Raw genomic sequence first — 15,935 nt, forward strand, 5'->3', positions numbered from 1 at the left:
CCCTCCTGAACCGACCCTCCTGAACCGACCCTCCTGAACCGACCCTCCTGAACCGACCCTCCTGAACCGACCCTCCTGAACCGACCCTCCTGAACTCCAAATCAATCCTCCACTCGACATGTATGGTGTGGCGAAGCCCACCAGCCCAACCCCTAGCACAATAATTCTCTCTTATTTTGAGCCGCGAGACAAGCCGAGAGGCGGCGATTTCTCATTCCCAGCTCTTGATCATGAATCTCACCCCCACCGTCGTCGTCGCCGCCGCAGCGCCATCCCTCCTACCCCCCCGCGGCCTGGTTTTCAGGTCATTCGGAGGCGACACCCGCCGTGGTGCCCGGCCTCCCACCCTGGACAGGTTCGCAGCCCCTATCGGGTCGCGAGCGGGCCTGGATCCGCGAGCCCATTGTGCGATCTGTGCCGTACATTCGGTGGTCGGACCCCAGGCAGCCGGCTGTCCGGGCCCAACTCGGCGAGGGCATCCTCGTGATTCGAGCTGGCCGGCAGCCGCCGCCAAATACATCCAGTGGAGAGTATTTCACCAAACGAAGGCACCGTCACGTCTAGCCGAAAGCTGAACTCAAGCAGGGCCTGAACGCAGATGATCAAACACTGCGGCGCAGACACAAGAAGCTCCACTATCCTATAACACGGAGAGCGTTGCAGACAGTGTCACTACCAAAGAAGATGTCGTCTACGGCGCGGCTCGCAAGGGCATGCCAATATGTCCTTGTGTCTCTACGCGAACTTGGCGATTGTTGTAATGGGTCGGAAGCCAATCGGGTGCCTGCACATGCTGCACTCAACGTCTTGGGATATGATGTGTCTACCATTTCTCTCCAACTACACACGGAGCTTGACATTTGCTGGCAGGGGTCCGGATTGAATATTCTTCGATCCACATGCCAAGAAAGTAGGAGTCGCTAATCTCCTTGCAGTGCTCAGACCCTTACTCGGCATGGCTGCACCTTTCGACGCGCTGGCTATGGCTATCGCACACAAAGACTGGCCCAGGGAGCCCAGAGTCAGTTCTTGCGGCAAGATAAATATCCCACACCCTGCAACAACAAGCGGGGAGGCCATAGGTTGTGGTTCTGCAACTACAGGGCACTGGTACTACCAGGAGGCGAAATCCCTGCGGGGAAAGGAGATTATTTATGGGAGCGGGGAGAGTGCTGCGCAGAGACTCAGGGAGGCAATGGGCCCTGGCCATAATATGTCGTGGAATCAAGAACCTTTGCCATTTTGAAATGCCTTGAGTCCACGCTACAAGGATGCGTACAGCTCGATAGAAACGATTGAAAAGAAAAAAAGGGAGAACGGGTGCTCATTCATCCCCGGTGTCAACGAATCGAGCAAAGTCGGAAGAAGATCAGGAAGGTCTGTGAGGACAAAGAAGAACGGAACAAGGAGATTGACCTCGACACGACTGTCTCAAGCCACGACTTAAGCTATGTGTGGCTTTGTGCCAACTCATGTATCAGGGGTGGCCGGGTCGAATTCTCGAACGGAAAGCGAGACCTCCAATATCCTCGGTTATTGCTGCGCGATGCATGAACTCGTCCTACTATCAATGACAGACTGGAATTGGAAAGATGCGACATCACCTAGCTCCGTTTCCTGGCGGACTTCGATGCGGTGAATGTTAGAAGCGGCATATTCGCAATCTTGAAGCAAAGTTTGTGGGAAGGAAACGCCAAAAGCGAAAACGCGTACAATACCTATGGAACAATACTCGAATACAGGCGTGCGAGAGAGACTGAAGCCATCCTGAAGCCATCGATTAGGCTACAGCAACATCCTGAGGTAGGGGCGTTGTCATTGTCCCTTGCCCCAGAGAGGGGGCAGAGGGGGATTGAGATGGAGAAAGACTACATCGAGAGATTTCAGCCGAGAGATACAGACGAGCTCCAGAAGCCGGGCCTAACAACTTGCCCACGCAAAGGTCGAGAGAGCAGAATCAGCAATGAATCTCTACCGATACGACTGGAGACCGGCTTCGTTACTAGCTGACAGGGTCTTCTTTCTAATTGCTTGTACCGCACCACGTGGTCCACTTCCGCTCGCCAGAGCCCGAGCCCGAATATTGGAACGAGACTGGGCAAACGCGCTGTTGCAATCTTGGCAATACTAATGACATGTGATGATGAGGAGACTCGTGCCAGCGTCAACCAAATGACTCATATCAGCAGAAAGGACATTCATGAGAGGGTATCTGAGAAGAGCAGGCAAACACCAACGGCGAAACGAAATAGATCTCTCAATTCCAACTCTGAAACACGCCTCAAAAAAAGCAAAATCGCTGTAAGCGGGTTACTGAGGAAGGCGATAGGACTCGTGATGAAGGTGATGAAGGTTTGCACGAAGTCCTCAGTAAGGTCGATGAGGGTGCTAATGAGACGCCAGAGCCAAGACTTTCAACTTGGAAGCGTAAAGCCTGGCCTAACTCCCGGGCATGAAGCATACAGCTCAAGATCAAGTATGGAGTCAGCTAAAAAATAGTAGAGGGGCGCTCATCTGGCGGACATACGAATTAGGGCAAGTTTCTCGGGACCGATGAGCCAGCCGGGTCAAGCAATCCCGCAGTATGCCACCACCGTCCGAACCTCGCCGCAAGACCATTCGAAGTTGGAAGCAATGGCGATTCAGTGTACACCAATGAAGCCATATCATCGGGCAAGAATAGCAGATCCAACTCTCCTGGGATCCGATTATTGGGCCAAGCGGCGCAAAATCAGACCACTCGAACTTGGATGGATTCTCGGTTATGCCGTTTCTGAACACCTATGACTCAGCATATATCAATAAGGTCGACTACTATCGAATTGGTTGGCAGGAACAATCAGCCTCTTATATGAACAATTGAAGTTGGTGATGTTGGTAATCAATACAGTACTCGTGTTGCTGCGAACCAGGTCCGACGAAGACGGATCCAGCGAAGCCCGTTCTGCTGAGCCTTTTCGGTTGTCTTTCGGCTCTTTTTCCTGCTTTGCCCCTGGAAAGGTTGGAGCTAGGCCTTTGCAAGTCCTTTCCCTGATTCTAGAAGTATGTGCAGAATAAGATCATATCCCTTAGCTCACTGCTGTCGCTCATCATGGAGCCACGCCATCACTCCCCATCGACGCTTCACTGACAAACTCCCCTCCTCCCAGATGAAGTTCTTAGCAGGACGGAATGGAAAGTGCGGTCTGTCAAATGGACAGTAATCTATCGACAGATAACAGTCTAATCATGGTAATGGCAGCTTTTAATCTGCCCATGCAGTACCGTGGACCGGAATGCCACGGCATACAACTAGCCGAACTGGCGGCAACAGAATTGGTCGTCAAAAAGTTGGCGATTACATGGCATAGCCACTACAGTCGCGTGGTCTAGTGCGCGGCCGTTCTTTGTGAATTACGGGGGCGCCATGGCTAGTCCTTGCAGGCTGTGGACCTCGCAAGCGAATATACGAGAATGAGCGTGTCTGTGCAGAACCTCGGAGACCAGCGGATCAAATGACAGAAAAAGAAGAACCTTGTGTTCATTGGTTCTCAATGCTCGGTCGGCCTTAATTTCTTCTAACTCGGGTTCCTTTGTTCCAACATGGATAGCCAGCCACTTATTCACAGCTGTCTTGTCCGATATGCATAGTGGTCTTGATGGATGGCCAAAGCGCCCCAGTCACAGACGAAAGAGCGCAGAATTTTTCGTGACAGATATCCTCAACGAGCACTCGAACGGAAATATAAAGCACTTTGTTTCTATATGCACCACCGTTCCATGCAGTGAGTTGATCTTTTTCTTCCTTGGGTGTTGGTCTGGGGCTTGAATTGGAGTCAGGTCTGCATGACCCTTCCGAGGCCTACGATCTACGTTGGTGGAATGATCTGGGCTGTGCTTTGCGGGACGTTCCTTGCCTTGTCTACTGGCTTCACTATGCCTTACCCATCTTGCAGTGAAGACACACGAGGCAAAGAAGGCTAGACTGTGCTGCTATAAGACCTTGATGTTTTGCTTCTTTGCAGCTTTGTTGTGGATATCTCGAAGTCAAGAATGGCAAGTCTCTCGACGATAAGCCGTCGCAGCAAGGAAAAAGCGCAAGCATCGATAATCGACCAGGTAACTCTGAGTTTTCTCAACATGGAGCAGTGGAGATTAACCACTTCAAGCGGATCGCGTATCACAGGCAGTGCGGTCCAAGAACAATTTGACAACTCTGAGGTTATTGTTCTGGGTGTCCCATGCAACCGCAACTCGGCTGCACACTTCGCGCAACCAGAGGGGCGTGCTCGCGCGTCTGGTGCGACTCCAGGAAGTGGTCTCACCATTCATACCTGCTCGCATGTGTATAGCGATTTCAGAGCCCGCCTCGTCGCTTCGGCGGTGGGGGAGACCTACTGTTCACGCTGCCGCATGCACAAGCGCGGAGCCCGTGGGTGCACGCCCGTAAGCTTTCCGCATCCTCGTTGTCTTTGACAGGGATGGCTTGGCCATTTACCGCAGTCATTGGTAGACGAGTCGCTCGAGGACGTGATCGTGATCGTCGCTTTAGGGCAGACCGTAGCCGCGGGCGAGGTAGACGAAGCGGAGCGTCTATCTCACATCTACATCTACCGCGCTGAGTACGTCAAGTACTGACCGCGGACGCCTCGCACGCCCCGCACGCCTCGGACGCCTCGAGGCGTCTGCGGCTTCGCTTTTTTCGAAGGGTTCGGATGAGGTTGGGTTCTGTCGTCGTACTGGCGTTGTACTGGCGTCGTTAACTACGGTCTCCTTTATCAATTTTATTTGCCTTTTTTTTTTTTGTATTTAGTTGGAAATGCGCTTCGGGCGCGCCCTGCGGGGCCCAACGCCGTTGTTGTCAACGGATTATCGACGCCGACTTACGTGGAGAGATCAGGTCATACACGAGAAAGCAAAGGCAGACGACCTCGAAGGATTCGGAGGCACAATTGAGGTACCATCCTCGAACACTTGGTGTGACACAAACTCAACCCTATGGCAGCGAGAATCCAGGACTTCGCTACCCGTGTTAGCCCCTTACCGCTTGCGCCCTGATTCGGGCCACTTCGCTCAGAGACATAAACCGAGAGCACGGACAAAAGCCCACCTAGCATGAGCATCCTGGGCAGTACCCCTAGCACGTTCAAGGCTACCCTCGAGCCCTCCCAGAATACCACTGATGTCTCCAAGACTGGCACCAAGCCCGACCCCCCGCCCCCCCCCAAGGATGATGAGTCTGCCAGCTTGTCCGGCAATGGCGCCGCCAATAGGCATTTGGACGAAACGCTCGACTGGTTGATCAGATGTACATCCAGGCGGAGAAGGAAGGAATTGTCAATTCTTCCAAAAATGGCAACTCGATATGCAGAAGAAAAAGGAACCTGGGACAAAGTATCGCGCCAAGAGAAAGACATTTCGGAAGAAGCGCTTCAACGAAGCCGCCCGGCATACTACAACGAACTCTCAGACCACGAAACAAGACTTCCGGCCGATATTCAAATCGGTCCTGTTATTCATTACGACAAGTCTGAAAAGGGAGACGTTTTCCTCGACTGTCTCGGCTTGAAGCCCAAGTTATTAGACACAGAAGACGAATGAAAATCTCAGATCATGAGTCCCCATTGGTACACCAAAGAAGACGATAGTTACAGTATTGGTATATGACAAAGACGGATATCAGCTTACAAGCTTCAAATCCCTCCAACCAGATCAAAATCTAAATCTGAACTGCAACATCACCCTCGCAGATCTGACAAACGATGATGAACCGTACCCCGTCCCAACTGCCAGGGAAGTGCATAAATGGTCCAAGAAGTCAGCAAAGACTACTACACCCAAGAAAGCTAAGCCAGCCACACCAGCAAAATCGTCTGCAGCAACTAAACCAACAAAGCCCTCCAAATCGTCTGAAGTGCCGCTCACGGCTAAACAAAAAAAAAAGTGGGATTGGTATTACTATTTCTCTGACGCCTTGTTCTCCTTCTGTATTGCCGACCTTGGCTGTTTTCCGCATTTCCAACTTTTCGTGTTTCGGATCCTCCGAGCGCGCATATTCTTCACAGGGTCCGAATTCGCAATTCTTGTGTGGGAAGCCGTTACCAGTTAGTCCGCTGAGAGAACATCACTTAATGCCTATATGAAGATAGCCATCGGTGAGGTTCCAGCATCGTTGAGACCGACGATGTCGGAGGAGAAATTATTAGCCGCCGGATATACGCTGTTGCCGTACACACTCGGCAAAGCATCAGTGAAAGGCCTCCAGAGCACCTTTACACATGGTATTCAACGCTACTTCTCAGATTGTCGCATCAAGGCCTCAGTTCTGGGGGCAGAATACGTGCGCCTTCCCCACAATATAATGCATGTGGCTTACCAAGGGCTCGAGGGGAGGACAGCAGAATGGAATCAGGTGATGGAAAGCGCCCATCGTCAAATTACAAGCAGTGCGTCGATGGATGCTCGTTACTCATCCAACCCTAAAGATAGGCAGAGAAGCGGTCTCCAGACGGCGTATAGGTACCCGCGATGTAGGCCAGATGTTAATGGCCTCCTGTTTCGGCCTCGCGAGGCGAACCACAAGATGCGAGCTCGGCGTGGCGGATGTCGATTGTTGAGTCGGAGCTTGCAGGGTGTCTGCTACACATCGTTCGTCAAACCGACACCAGCCAGTGTCGTGCTGGAGAGCTTGCCCTGGCATCGAGGGGGAAACCGCATGTTTCGGAATGGGACGTCTTTGGTTCTCAGCTGGGGGAATCCGCCAGTCTCGTGGTCGTCTTTTATACGACATAGCGTCACTATACCCACGCGTGAAGCCGAATACGGCGCGTGCAGAGAAGTAGAGTGACGATTCTTGTGCCGGAAAATATGTGCCTTGGAAATGTCGAATTTCCACACTTCAACGGTGGTCGGTGTCGAGCACGGCAGACCATCTGCACCACCTCAGCCGGAGGAAGCAATCGGATTCTGTTTGCTTCATAACCTATTTTGTTCTGTCCGTTGCTCTTTGTTTTATTTGCCTTTTCCTTTGAACGTTGTTTCGACTTTCGCTCTTTGATGTCGTGGCAGCTGCGGAGAGCAAATGACTTTCGCAAGCTGAGCAATCTGGTCGTCTACTCTGCTGATGATATGACTTGAGCTTGTATCTAGGAACGTGTTGGCAGAGTTTGAACTACACTGTATACAACATCCGATATGGTGTAGTGGCTAACATCGCCGTCTCTCACACGGCAGCCGGGGGTTCGATTCCCCCTATCGGAGCTCATTATCTTTTGCGGTAGACTGATGTTTTGCCTTTTCTATCTGGGGGGCTTGACTTGGCTCATAGTGGCGTTTTGAACAGGCTCTTTCCATGCAACGTCCGATATGGTGTAGTGGCTAACATCGCCGTCTCTCAATTTCCTTGGTGCACGGCAGCCGGGGGTTCGATTCCCCCTATCGGAGTGAGAATAGAAGCCTTCGGGCTCGACTTTTTGGGGATTTTTCTTATTGCTCTTTTGTTGCGCGTGGGGGTTGAATATTTGCCACGGTCTACGGGCTGGGTGCTGGGCGCTATGCTGGCACGGTTGTGTTGTCAAGTTGCAATTGCCTTTCTGGGGTTGAGATATATGCTCGACTCTAGCATCCATGTCGGAGGCACAAGAGTACCGGGTGATTGAGAGCCTACGGTGGGGATAATGAAGGAAGAGGGAGCAGGGAAAGATATTTTTGTAGTCCGGTGATGATACTGACTGTGTCTAGTGTCTTAAAATGTCAAGAGGTAAGTGACAATTTGACTAAGGCGGTTCGGGACAGGCGGCTAGCAGCAGGATGATGGTGAAGAGTATTTTGTGCTATGATGGCTGGCAAACACGTTAATCTGGATTCAATTTGTGCGATACTTTTCAAGCATGGCATATACAAACACGACATGCACTTCTCCACGGTTTATTTGTAAATTGGTTGCAACTTAGCGTGCTTAGTATCAATTGTTCGAGTCTCATTGTTTCTACACGGAGGGATGAAGCGGCAGTAGCCGTGTATATATCTAACCCGGACCGGCTTCATGATATCCGACGTCTGCCTTTCTATTCCTCTCTCAGCCTCCGCGCATGGGATAAAAGGCAAAGTTGACTTCGGAGATAAGGAAAAGGGAAGCTGCAATGCTTGCAGATATCGGCTAAAAGTAGGTGAATATAATATACCTGTTATCTAGGCTTCTGCCCGCCGCACGTTGCACCCTAGCTCGGTTGGCTCCCGAGCGAAATTACAGACAAAAATATCAAAAGAGAATAAGCTCCGATAGGGGGAATCGAACCCCCGGCTGCCGTGTGAGAGACGGCGATGTTAGCCACTACACCATATCGGATGTTGCATGTAAAGATCCTGCTCAAGGTGCTAATATGAACCAGAACAAGAAATCCGAGGAGGAAGAGGCAAAACATAAACCGATACAGCAAAAGAGAATGTGCTCCGATAGGGGGAATCGAACCCCCGGCTGCCGTGTGAGAGACGGCGATGTTAGCCACTACACCATATCGGAAATTGTTGCAGGACTGTCAATTCTAATGTCTGACAACCCAAAGTAAAGCATGACACAGGAGGCTATCTCATAACCCTAATCCCGGCTGCTCCTGTTCCTTCCGGAATGCGCGTGTTCGGTGAACGGTGATTGTTGCGGATTGGAACGCTATAACCATAAATACAGTCTGGTAGCCCATAGGTCCCTCCCCACCGGCTCATTATCTCCCACGGTGGCTGACATGAACCAAACGGACAGAACATCTTAACGCAAAAACGAAATCCGCATAAGACTGATCTGGGTACCACCTTGCGAATTCAATACGGATAGTGGTCCCGGTCGGACGAGTGGCTCGGATCTCTTGGCAGCCCTACACGGGGGCCCCACCCAGCCGTTTCGGGATGCAGTTTGCGAGTGCCAGCAGTGTGCGCTTCCGATATCTCGGCTCTGGTTTCCTTTGATTCCCTCGCTAAGTCAGGAGTTGGGCACTGGCCAGATAGATAGAAATGGAAACTTTCATCACCGGTCTGGGATGGCATTGACTCCATGGACTCGTACGTCTAATCATGTGGCACAAGTTATGGGAGCCTAGAATATGTAATTCTCGCGCTACATAGTTGGCTTACATCACAAGGCTATCAATGTAGATGTGGCAGGCCAAGAATCAATCTTAGTGCATCTGTCGGCGAGAGAAGCCCTTGTTTTGCTTGAGTAACATCATAAACTTTTTATTAGAGCTATAAACATAACTACCTGCATTAAAGGATACCCAGTACATCATAAGTCATCCCCCATCACCCCCATAGAGAAGTAAAGTAGAAATTCAACCCAGTCTACCATCCGAAAGCCTCCTCGAAGTACTCCACCTGGCGGAATCCCCCCTTCATCACCCCATAGACCGCCATCCGGCACTCATCCGCCATCACTGCCGGACCACACGTCAACACCGCCAAGCGAGACACACTGGCTCGGGCCTCCTCCGTGACCGACTGGACCGTAGCCGTAATGTCCGGGCGCCCGTAGCGCACCTCCAGACCGAGATCCTCCACCTTCATGGGTCCGGACTCCTGACTGGAGGAATCCTGCACGAACTGGCCGGCCTCCTTGGCCTCTGCACCCACCGCACCGATCTGCGGGACTTCAGCGCTGGACTTCTCGCCGGCGACAATAGTCGTCATCGCACCCATGCTGCTCTTGTCCGTACAATACAGCGTAGCGTGGATATCCGCGCACTCCAGCGCAGTGATTAGATCCGCGCAGCAGACTTCATCGAACATCTGTCTCTGACGGCCGGACCAGACGAGGTGGATCCTTGTGGTGCGGGTCTTGCCTCCGGCTGCGAGACGAGAAACGTGGTTGAGAATGTAGGGAACTGCCGCGGCGATACCGGTGCCTCCGACAATCAAAAGAAGAGTATCGAACGTGTGCAGCGGGACTTGGTGGCCGTAGGGGCCTTCTAAGAGCAACCGAGGCGCGATGGTCAAGTCCTTACCCCTGGACTTCTGGCACTGGTCGCGGAGACGCCGGGTCCAGCCGTCGTAAGGACGGATGTAGAAGATGAGTTTCGCCTCAGCACCAGATGTGTTGTAGCAGCCCAGAGTGAAGGGGTGGTTCTCCCAGCCGCGTAGTGTCAAGGGCTGGTAGAGGTAGTAGTGCTGACCAGGGGCGGGAGTGAGGCTGTGGGCGGCGGGGGTCATTTCGATGCGGATCAGATCGCTGGCCGGGCTGTAGGATACAGTGGAGGAGGTGGTGTTGATGAAGCCTTTGCCGAAGCGGACGTTCCAGTTGCAGTAGATCACACGGAGGTAGCGCACAGTGCGGTCAAAGCCCCAGATGGCGACCATCGGCCAAAGGTAGCCGTTGTATACGGTGCCGTCAAAGCTGGTGTGGCTGGTCGCTCTTAGTCACGAGGTAATGCTGTTATCCGGGAAGACTTACCGGAATAGACTGTATATGGTTAGGATTGCTAGGACAACGTGGATGATCAAGAAGGTCTCGTAAAACTTCTGACGAAGCCATGTGCCGGATTGGAAGAGCATAACAGACATCACCACTGTAGCCTGGGATATGTTAGCTGCGTTCTAGAAGAATTGTGCTTACAATGATTACATACCACAATACCCATGTAGAAGTAATTCTGCTTTAGTGCACTGTGATATCTGCCGTCTGATACGCCAGCCTGTTAGCATGATATTAATGACTGCATTGAGGAGTACCAACCGTAGACCTGAAAAACCACAGTGTAGTTGATTGAATGAACAATAGCCAGAAGAGTGCAAGCCCAAGCCACATGACGGTGGAAGATGTTGAAAGACTGGACATTGAAGTCTGTTGCCCAAAGGAAGATGTTGTTTCGTCCACCGAAAAGCCAAAGAAATGGAAGACAGGCATAAGACAGAATTCCCGTACGATCAGAAGAGTATTGCCAGTTCTGTTGGTAGAGACTCGGCGTCCTATTTGCTCGTCAGACCCAATTCTGCTAATCTGTGATGGTAACGTACTGGATATTCCCGCGGAAACTCTGGTAGTCAACACACGACAGAATGATACACACGGCCCACCAGCCAAAGACGATCAGAAGATCTAGCCGTTTCGGGATGGTGTGAAACCAGAAGAGCTGCTGATGATTGGACAGGCTCGGGGCAAAGCTGGCAGGAATGACAAAGTGAGTCCGGACGAAGTGAGTAACAGCAGCCACTGGTGCGCAAGAGTTACGGCCAGCCGCATAGAAGCCACTCTTCTCAGAATCGCCACGTCCGGGGCCATTGAGGTGGGCTCGGAAGGATTTCCAGGCCTTGACGATCATGCCAAGAGCCAGTATTCCACCCCAATAGCCCATAAGACCCCAGCCATAACGTTTGTCTTTGCTCAGTGCGTAATCGTGGGTGACCTATCATTTTCCAGTCAATGAATAGTCCAGGGATTCTTCAAGAAACACATACATAAGATTTATAAGCTCGCTTGTAGTACGAGTGGCTAAGCAGGACTGGACTCTCAATAGTGCCGGTTGTCGTCGTACTATTGGTTTCAGGGTCGATGGTTGGCAAAGATGCGATGTAAGAATCGGTGGCATTGGCAACGATATCAGTCAGATCAATCAGAGTAGCACTATTCTGCTCACAGAGGCTTTGCCAGTAAGGAATGGTGGCTTCCAGTTGCTTCTTGTTACACCACGCCTTCGCACTGGCATACAAGGACATGGCACCCACTGTGCTCGTGCAGCCTCCAGTAGAAGAACTACCGTGATGACCACGTCGAGCCATCCTCTTTGCGAATGCCCGTTTTGAGGAGGAGCCATGTGGTGTTGTGACGACGGCACCTGAGGAGGAGGAGCCATGCGAGGTTGAACCGCTTGCTGAACTGTTGGAACTAGAAGAGCTCTCAGAAGTCGACGTATCGGTTGAGCTTGAGCTGGTTGTAGTAGCACCTGCATACGTGTACGAGCTAAGAGACTCGTATATGGCATAGAAGCAGTAGTCTGCAAGCTCAGGGGCAGACATAGAAAACCCTCCTGCCAGGACAGGGACACCCGTCCAGGCTAAGATCAGGAGAAGTGTACTCGTCACTCTCATTTTGCCGGCTGATGGACAAGATACTCCCGAGATCAGCGTAGTCCGGGTGTCAAGTCAATCTTTATATCGCACAGAATCCTCATATTGGACCTACCCACTTCCTCGCAATGAGGGTCCTATTCGAGCACGCTCATTACACAGGCGTGGCGGAACCCACCGGAGAAAATCGAGCTAATCTCCAGCGAACCAGTTATCAATCTCCACTTGATCATTGCACGATGCCTCCTTGGCTCGGAGTATCTAGACTGATGCATTTAGTTCAGCATGTAGATTCGCAGTCATCGGACTTGTGGACTCCAGTGCGATATGTGTAGCGCCGTTGAAGGCATCTTTTGGGACATATAGCCGACGAAAGAGAACCACAAGTCAAAAGTCAATAGTGGCGGCCTCTTCCCCGCCAGCTTCGTATTTAGCCCGGTTGTTGCATGCAGAGATTTCCTTTTCTGACAACATCTCCCTGACGGGGCGAAAAGCATAGAAAGTTCTGTCTTGTCCAAGACGAAAAACCCCGAAGACCCACAAGTGCCACACTGTGGAAGCAAGGTTTGATTGATAATTCGGAGCGTGGAACGATTGATCAATCTGATAAGATCCACTTAGCATGCGATCAAGCACCGTATAACTGGCTAGAAAGACCCTTGGGCCGACGTATACAAGGTCTTGGCAGTGGTGAGCCAATCTAACCCCGAGTTTCTTGGCGGCCCACTTCCGTCGGTTGCTTGATTTTTTTTCGGGCCCCATCCTCGCAAGCTACGTCCCTTTCGGGAGATGTGCACGCATTTTCAGGCAACAACCTCATGTATTCATCAGACGACTGATGAAGTGGCTCGGATGTTCTTGGCATCGCTCGCATCGTGAGTCATGGTTTGCACGGAGGCTTTCTTTGGATGCCGGTTTTCGGCAAATGTCCCCTTCTAGGAAGGTCAGTTAAGTGAGCATCAAGGAATGCACGGCGGAGAAATAGATTCCTGCAGACAGTAGTGAATGCGAGACTAAGATACACCTTCACTATGCTACTCCGAGCGCTGAAGCGAAGTAAGGAAAGACGAAACTTACTATTTCACAACAAGAGTCTTTCCCGTGAGTCGCTTTCAACAAAGCACAGTTGATGCTTCACCGGTACCATTTCACGAGCGGAGCTTCCGTAAAATGATGGGTTTCGACCTCGGAAGCCAGACCCTTGATTCCGATGCTCAATTCAATGTAATTTGTGAGATGTCCCACACTTCACAGCATAGCACTTCCGCGCAGACGAGCTCTCATGACCCGGAGCCAAGCATTTTTGATGAGCTTCTCTCCCCGAATTTTCATCAATCAGACCTGCAGCTAACCCACTGTTTGTTGCCGTGGCAAGTCCGGTACCGAGAGAATCCATTCCACGCTTGCGGAGGAGGTAAATGTGCCACTGAATGAGAGCGAAGAACGAAGCCTTCTCATAAAACTCCACTGGGGCAGGCAAATGTAAGAAGGAGGTTCTTAGGAACGAAAGAAATGGTCTGCCCTATGAATGACATTCTCGTGGTTGATAAAAGCCTGGCACATACAGCAGGGTTGTCCTACAACTCTTATGGATTGTCATCATTGGCGGTTTTCTTTTCTTTTCGTATGTCACAGAGAAGGTAGCCATTGTGGCAGTGATCGATAAAGCCGGCTAGCTGTGTCGTGGGTGACTTAAATGAAACTGTCGAAGTGGCTAGAAAAGAGGTGGTTGATGGTAATCCCTTCGCAGGCTATTACGTGGGATGTCAGCGAACTTGCGTATAATGGAATGTTAGTACTCGCAGAGAAAGGCCATGAAGAACCATAAAATGTGAATGGAATAACGGCGGATGCAAGACGGAAGATCATGGTATCGCAATCTTGCTTTTGCGAGCAGGTGGTGACAGACCGGATGACGCGTCAACAAAGATGATGAGCAGGAGTAGTGTGCCTGGGTGCCTGGGCGCCTGATCAACTCTCCAGGCCGTCGGCCTTGATTTCCTGATCAGGTAATGTCCATGCATGCATTGCGTGTCTGCCATCGACTCCCTTATCTCAGATAAAGGCACATCTTTCCAGCCAGATGTGTTGCATTGATCAATACAGTCCACTCTTCTCACAGATTAAAAAATGCATCGGTCGTGCATTCTCGCCTTGATTTCCGCCATAGGAGCTGCCACCTCTCCTCTTGCCGCTGACAGCGTTCCCCCTGAACCTGTCCAGAATGCGAACCACATCTTCAACGCCATCCACTCGTCCATGAGACAATGGGGCTCAGCACTCAACCACAACGGCATGTCATTCTTCCTGGCAGAAATGCCACAGGGAATCAAACTCTACCACGGTGACGGCCATCCAGAGCACATTACCGGAGTCCGATGGCTGGCCTTCGACCCCGAGCATGCATTTGCTTTCGCGCGATCAGGACCGAAGAGACCCGAGACACCTCCGAAACCTTCATCTGGCTCTCAACAAGTGATGGGCGGGGACCAAGATGGACCAGCCGGGGAAGACAATGGCGGATGGCTCCACACCTACACTACGGCCAAGAATCTTCGCCTCATTCTTATCGATGGGATGTCAGCTGGCAAATCCAAGATTGGGACTCTCGACCTGCAGGACCGGGTGCTATTTGAAGATGAGTTTAACGGTGGCGTCTTGCAGGAGAATGTGCGTGCAGAGGCCGTGTGTCGCATTGCAAGGGAAGAGTGGAATGATCGGGTGGATGGGGTTATTCGGCTGGCTTCGGGGTTCGAGGTGATTCTATGCAATTCAGAACAGAACCTGGAGCCTGTTCACGTGGCAAGAGTGAGGTCTTCTAGTCCGAGGAAAGGGGACAATGAGAAGAAGGGAGGGAAACCGACCGAGGTCCTCCAAGTGATGAGGGCCAGGTACAATGGCATCGGCGGTGAGCGGGTGGTCTTGAACTACGATCATTTCGTCACGGCTTACAATCATTCCCTGAATCTTTTTCCGGACGACAGCACCGCCCCACGTCTTAACCACCTTCCATTTGCAGAGTTGGAACCCATCCGCAAGAGCCTCACATCTCTCGTAATGGCGCATGATGTCGGACACAGACAGGTGAACTGGCAAGCGATCACTGATATGATTGTCCAGAAGTACAGCCACCCGCTGCGTGAACTGACTTCAAGACACCACCACCATCACGGCTTGTTCTCTCTGGTTGCAGAGGTTGCACGCCTTTGGAATACATTCGTCGATCAGGACAACAGAGATGTTGACGAAGAAATGGAGAGATGCGCAACTCAGTTCATCCCCGCCAATGCTGCCGATGACTCGCTTGCCCACCGCGCAGTTTATGCTGTTAGCAGTCGGATCTGCGCTTCGTTTGTCGAAGTCCTGGAGACGAAAGAATATGATGTCGCGGTTGATGTCTTGCGATCACTGATGGACTATTTAAGTTGGACAGTGTGGAAGGAGTGCCATGGCTGTCATGACGATGAGTTTTGTCAAATCCCGATCTGGCCTCAGGGGTCGTGGGACGACTTTGAGCACCCGCGTTGTCAGAAATTTGAATCAGCGTACCAGGGTCCTGATGATTTCTGGGGACCCGTGTGGAGATGAGAGGAGTTGCGTGCAATTGAAAACTGAGTATAGGTGCAGTTGGCTGAACGTACCTCCAAGCTGCAATTTGTTGGACATTTGACGCATTTTACTGTGGTTTTGATCCATTTATGATTGATTTCAGAACTCAAATCAAGTATAATGTCAAACGAGGGATGAAGCAACGTCTAAATGAAGCCCCGTAACATAGAACAACACAGCCTCGAGCCCCTTCATAAAATACTTCCCCTCTCCCATCCCAGCCCACTCTCTCCATAATACATACCACTACTAAAGTACAACGACCACAACCACAATCGCATCTCAAACTCTCCACA

The 15,935-nt window shown here is 51.4% G+C and overlaps 4 protein-coding genes and 4 non-coding genes across 8 annotated transcripts; 5 read left to right on the plus strand and 3 right to left on the minus strand.

The window, feature by feature from the left end:
- Positions 1-5,094: 5,094 nt before the first annotated feature.
- On the plus strand, positions 5,095-5,580 carry BO72DRAFT_499656 (uncharacterized protein; the record flags this gene model as incomplete). The annotated part of the gene is made up of 1 exon (XM_040948854.1): positions 5,095-5,580. The coding sequence occupies one exon, from the start codon at positions 5,095-5,097 to the stop codon at positions 5,578-5,580; it is 486 nt and encodes a 161-aa protein (XP_040797769.1).
- A 177-nt stretch (positions 5,581-5,757) lies between these two features.
- BO72DRAFT_223794 (uncharacterized protein) lies at positions 5,758-7,052 on the plus strand. The gene has a single exon (XM_040939790.1). The coding sequence runs from the start codon at positions 6,119-6,121 to the stop codon at positions 6,824-6,826; it is 708 nt and encodes a 235-aa protein (XP_040797770.1). The 5' UTR covers positions 5,758-6,118; the 3' UTR covers positions 6,827-7,052.
- A 115-nt stretch (positions 7,053-7,167) lies between these two features.
- On the plus strand, positions 7,168-7,239 carry BO72DRAFT_t237. The gene has a single exon. It is a non-coding gene; the product is annotated as a tRNA-Glu (tRNA).
- Positions 7,240-7,338: 99 nt separating this feature from the next.
- Positions 7,339-7,422, plus strand: BO72DRAFT_t238. Its single transcript has one exon. It is a non-coding gene; the product is annotated as a tRNA-Glu (tRNA).
- Positions 7,423-8,254: 832 nt separating this feature from the next.
- BO72DRAFT_t243 lies at positions 8,255-8,326 on the minus strand. The gene has a single exon. It is a non-coding gene; the product is annotated as a tRNA-Glu (tRNA).
- A 102-nt stretch (positions 8,327-8,428) lies between these two features.
- Positions 8,429-8,500, minus strand: BO72DRAFT_t242. The gene has a single exon. It is a non-coding gene; the product is annotated as a tRNA-Glu (tRNA).
- Positions 8,501-9,312: 812 nt separating this feature from the next.
- On the minus strand, positions 9,313-12,056 carry BO72DRAFT_479932 (ferric reductase family protein; the record flags this gene model as incomplete). Its single annotated transcript, XM_040947605.1, has 6 exons — positions 11,422-12,056; positions 10,981-11,369; positions 10,700-10,932; positions 10,593-10,645; positions 10,418-10,539; positions 9,313-10,369 (listed from the first exon to the last, which is right to left on the minus strand). The coding sequence occupies exons 1-6, from the start codon at positions 12,049-12,051 to the stop codon at positions 9,313-9,315; spliced, it is 2,484 nt and encodes an 827-aa protein (XP_040797771.1). The 5' UTR covers positions 12,052-12,056.
- Positions 12,057-14,160: 2,104 nt separating this feature from the next.
- BO72DRAFT_488672 (uncharacterized protein) lies at positions 14,161-15,618 on the plus strand (the record flags this gene model as incomplete). Its single annotated transcript, XM_040948050.1, has 1 exon — positions 14,161-15,618. The coding sequence occupies one exon, from the start codon at positions 14,161-14,163 to the stop codon at positions 15,616-15,618; it is 1,458 nt and encodes a 485-aa protein (XP_040797772.1).
- Between the last annotated feature and the right edge of the window lie 317 nt (positions 15,619-15,935).

The sequence above is a fragment of the Aspergillus fijiensis genome (genome assembly GCF_003184825.1).
Source record: "Aspergillus fijiensis CBS 313.89 unplaced genomic scaffold BO72scaffold_55, whole genome shotgun sequence".
NCBI lineage: Eukaryota > Fungi > Ascomycota > Eurotiomycetes > Eurotiales > Aspergillaceae > Aspergillus > Aspergillus fijiensis.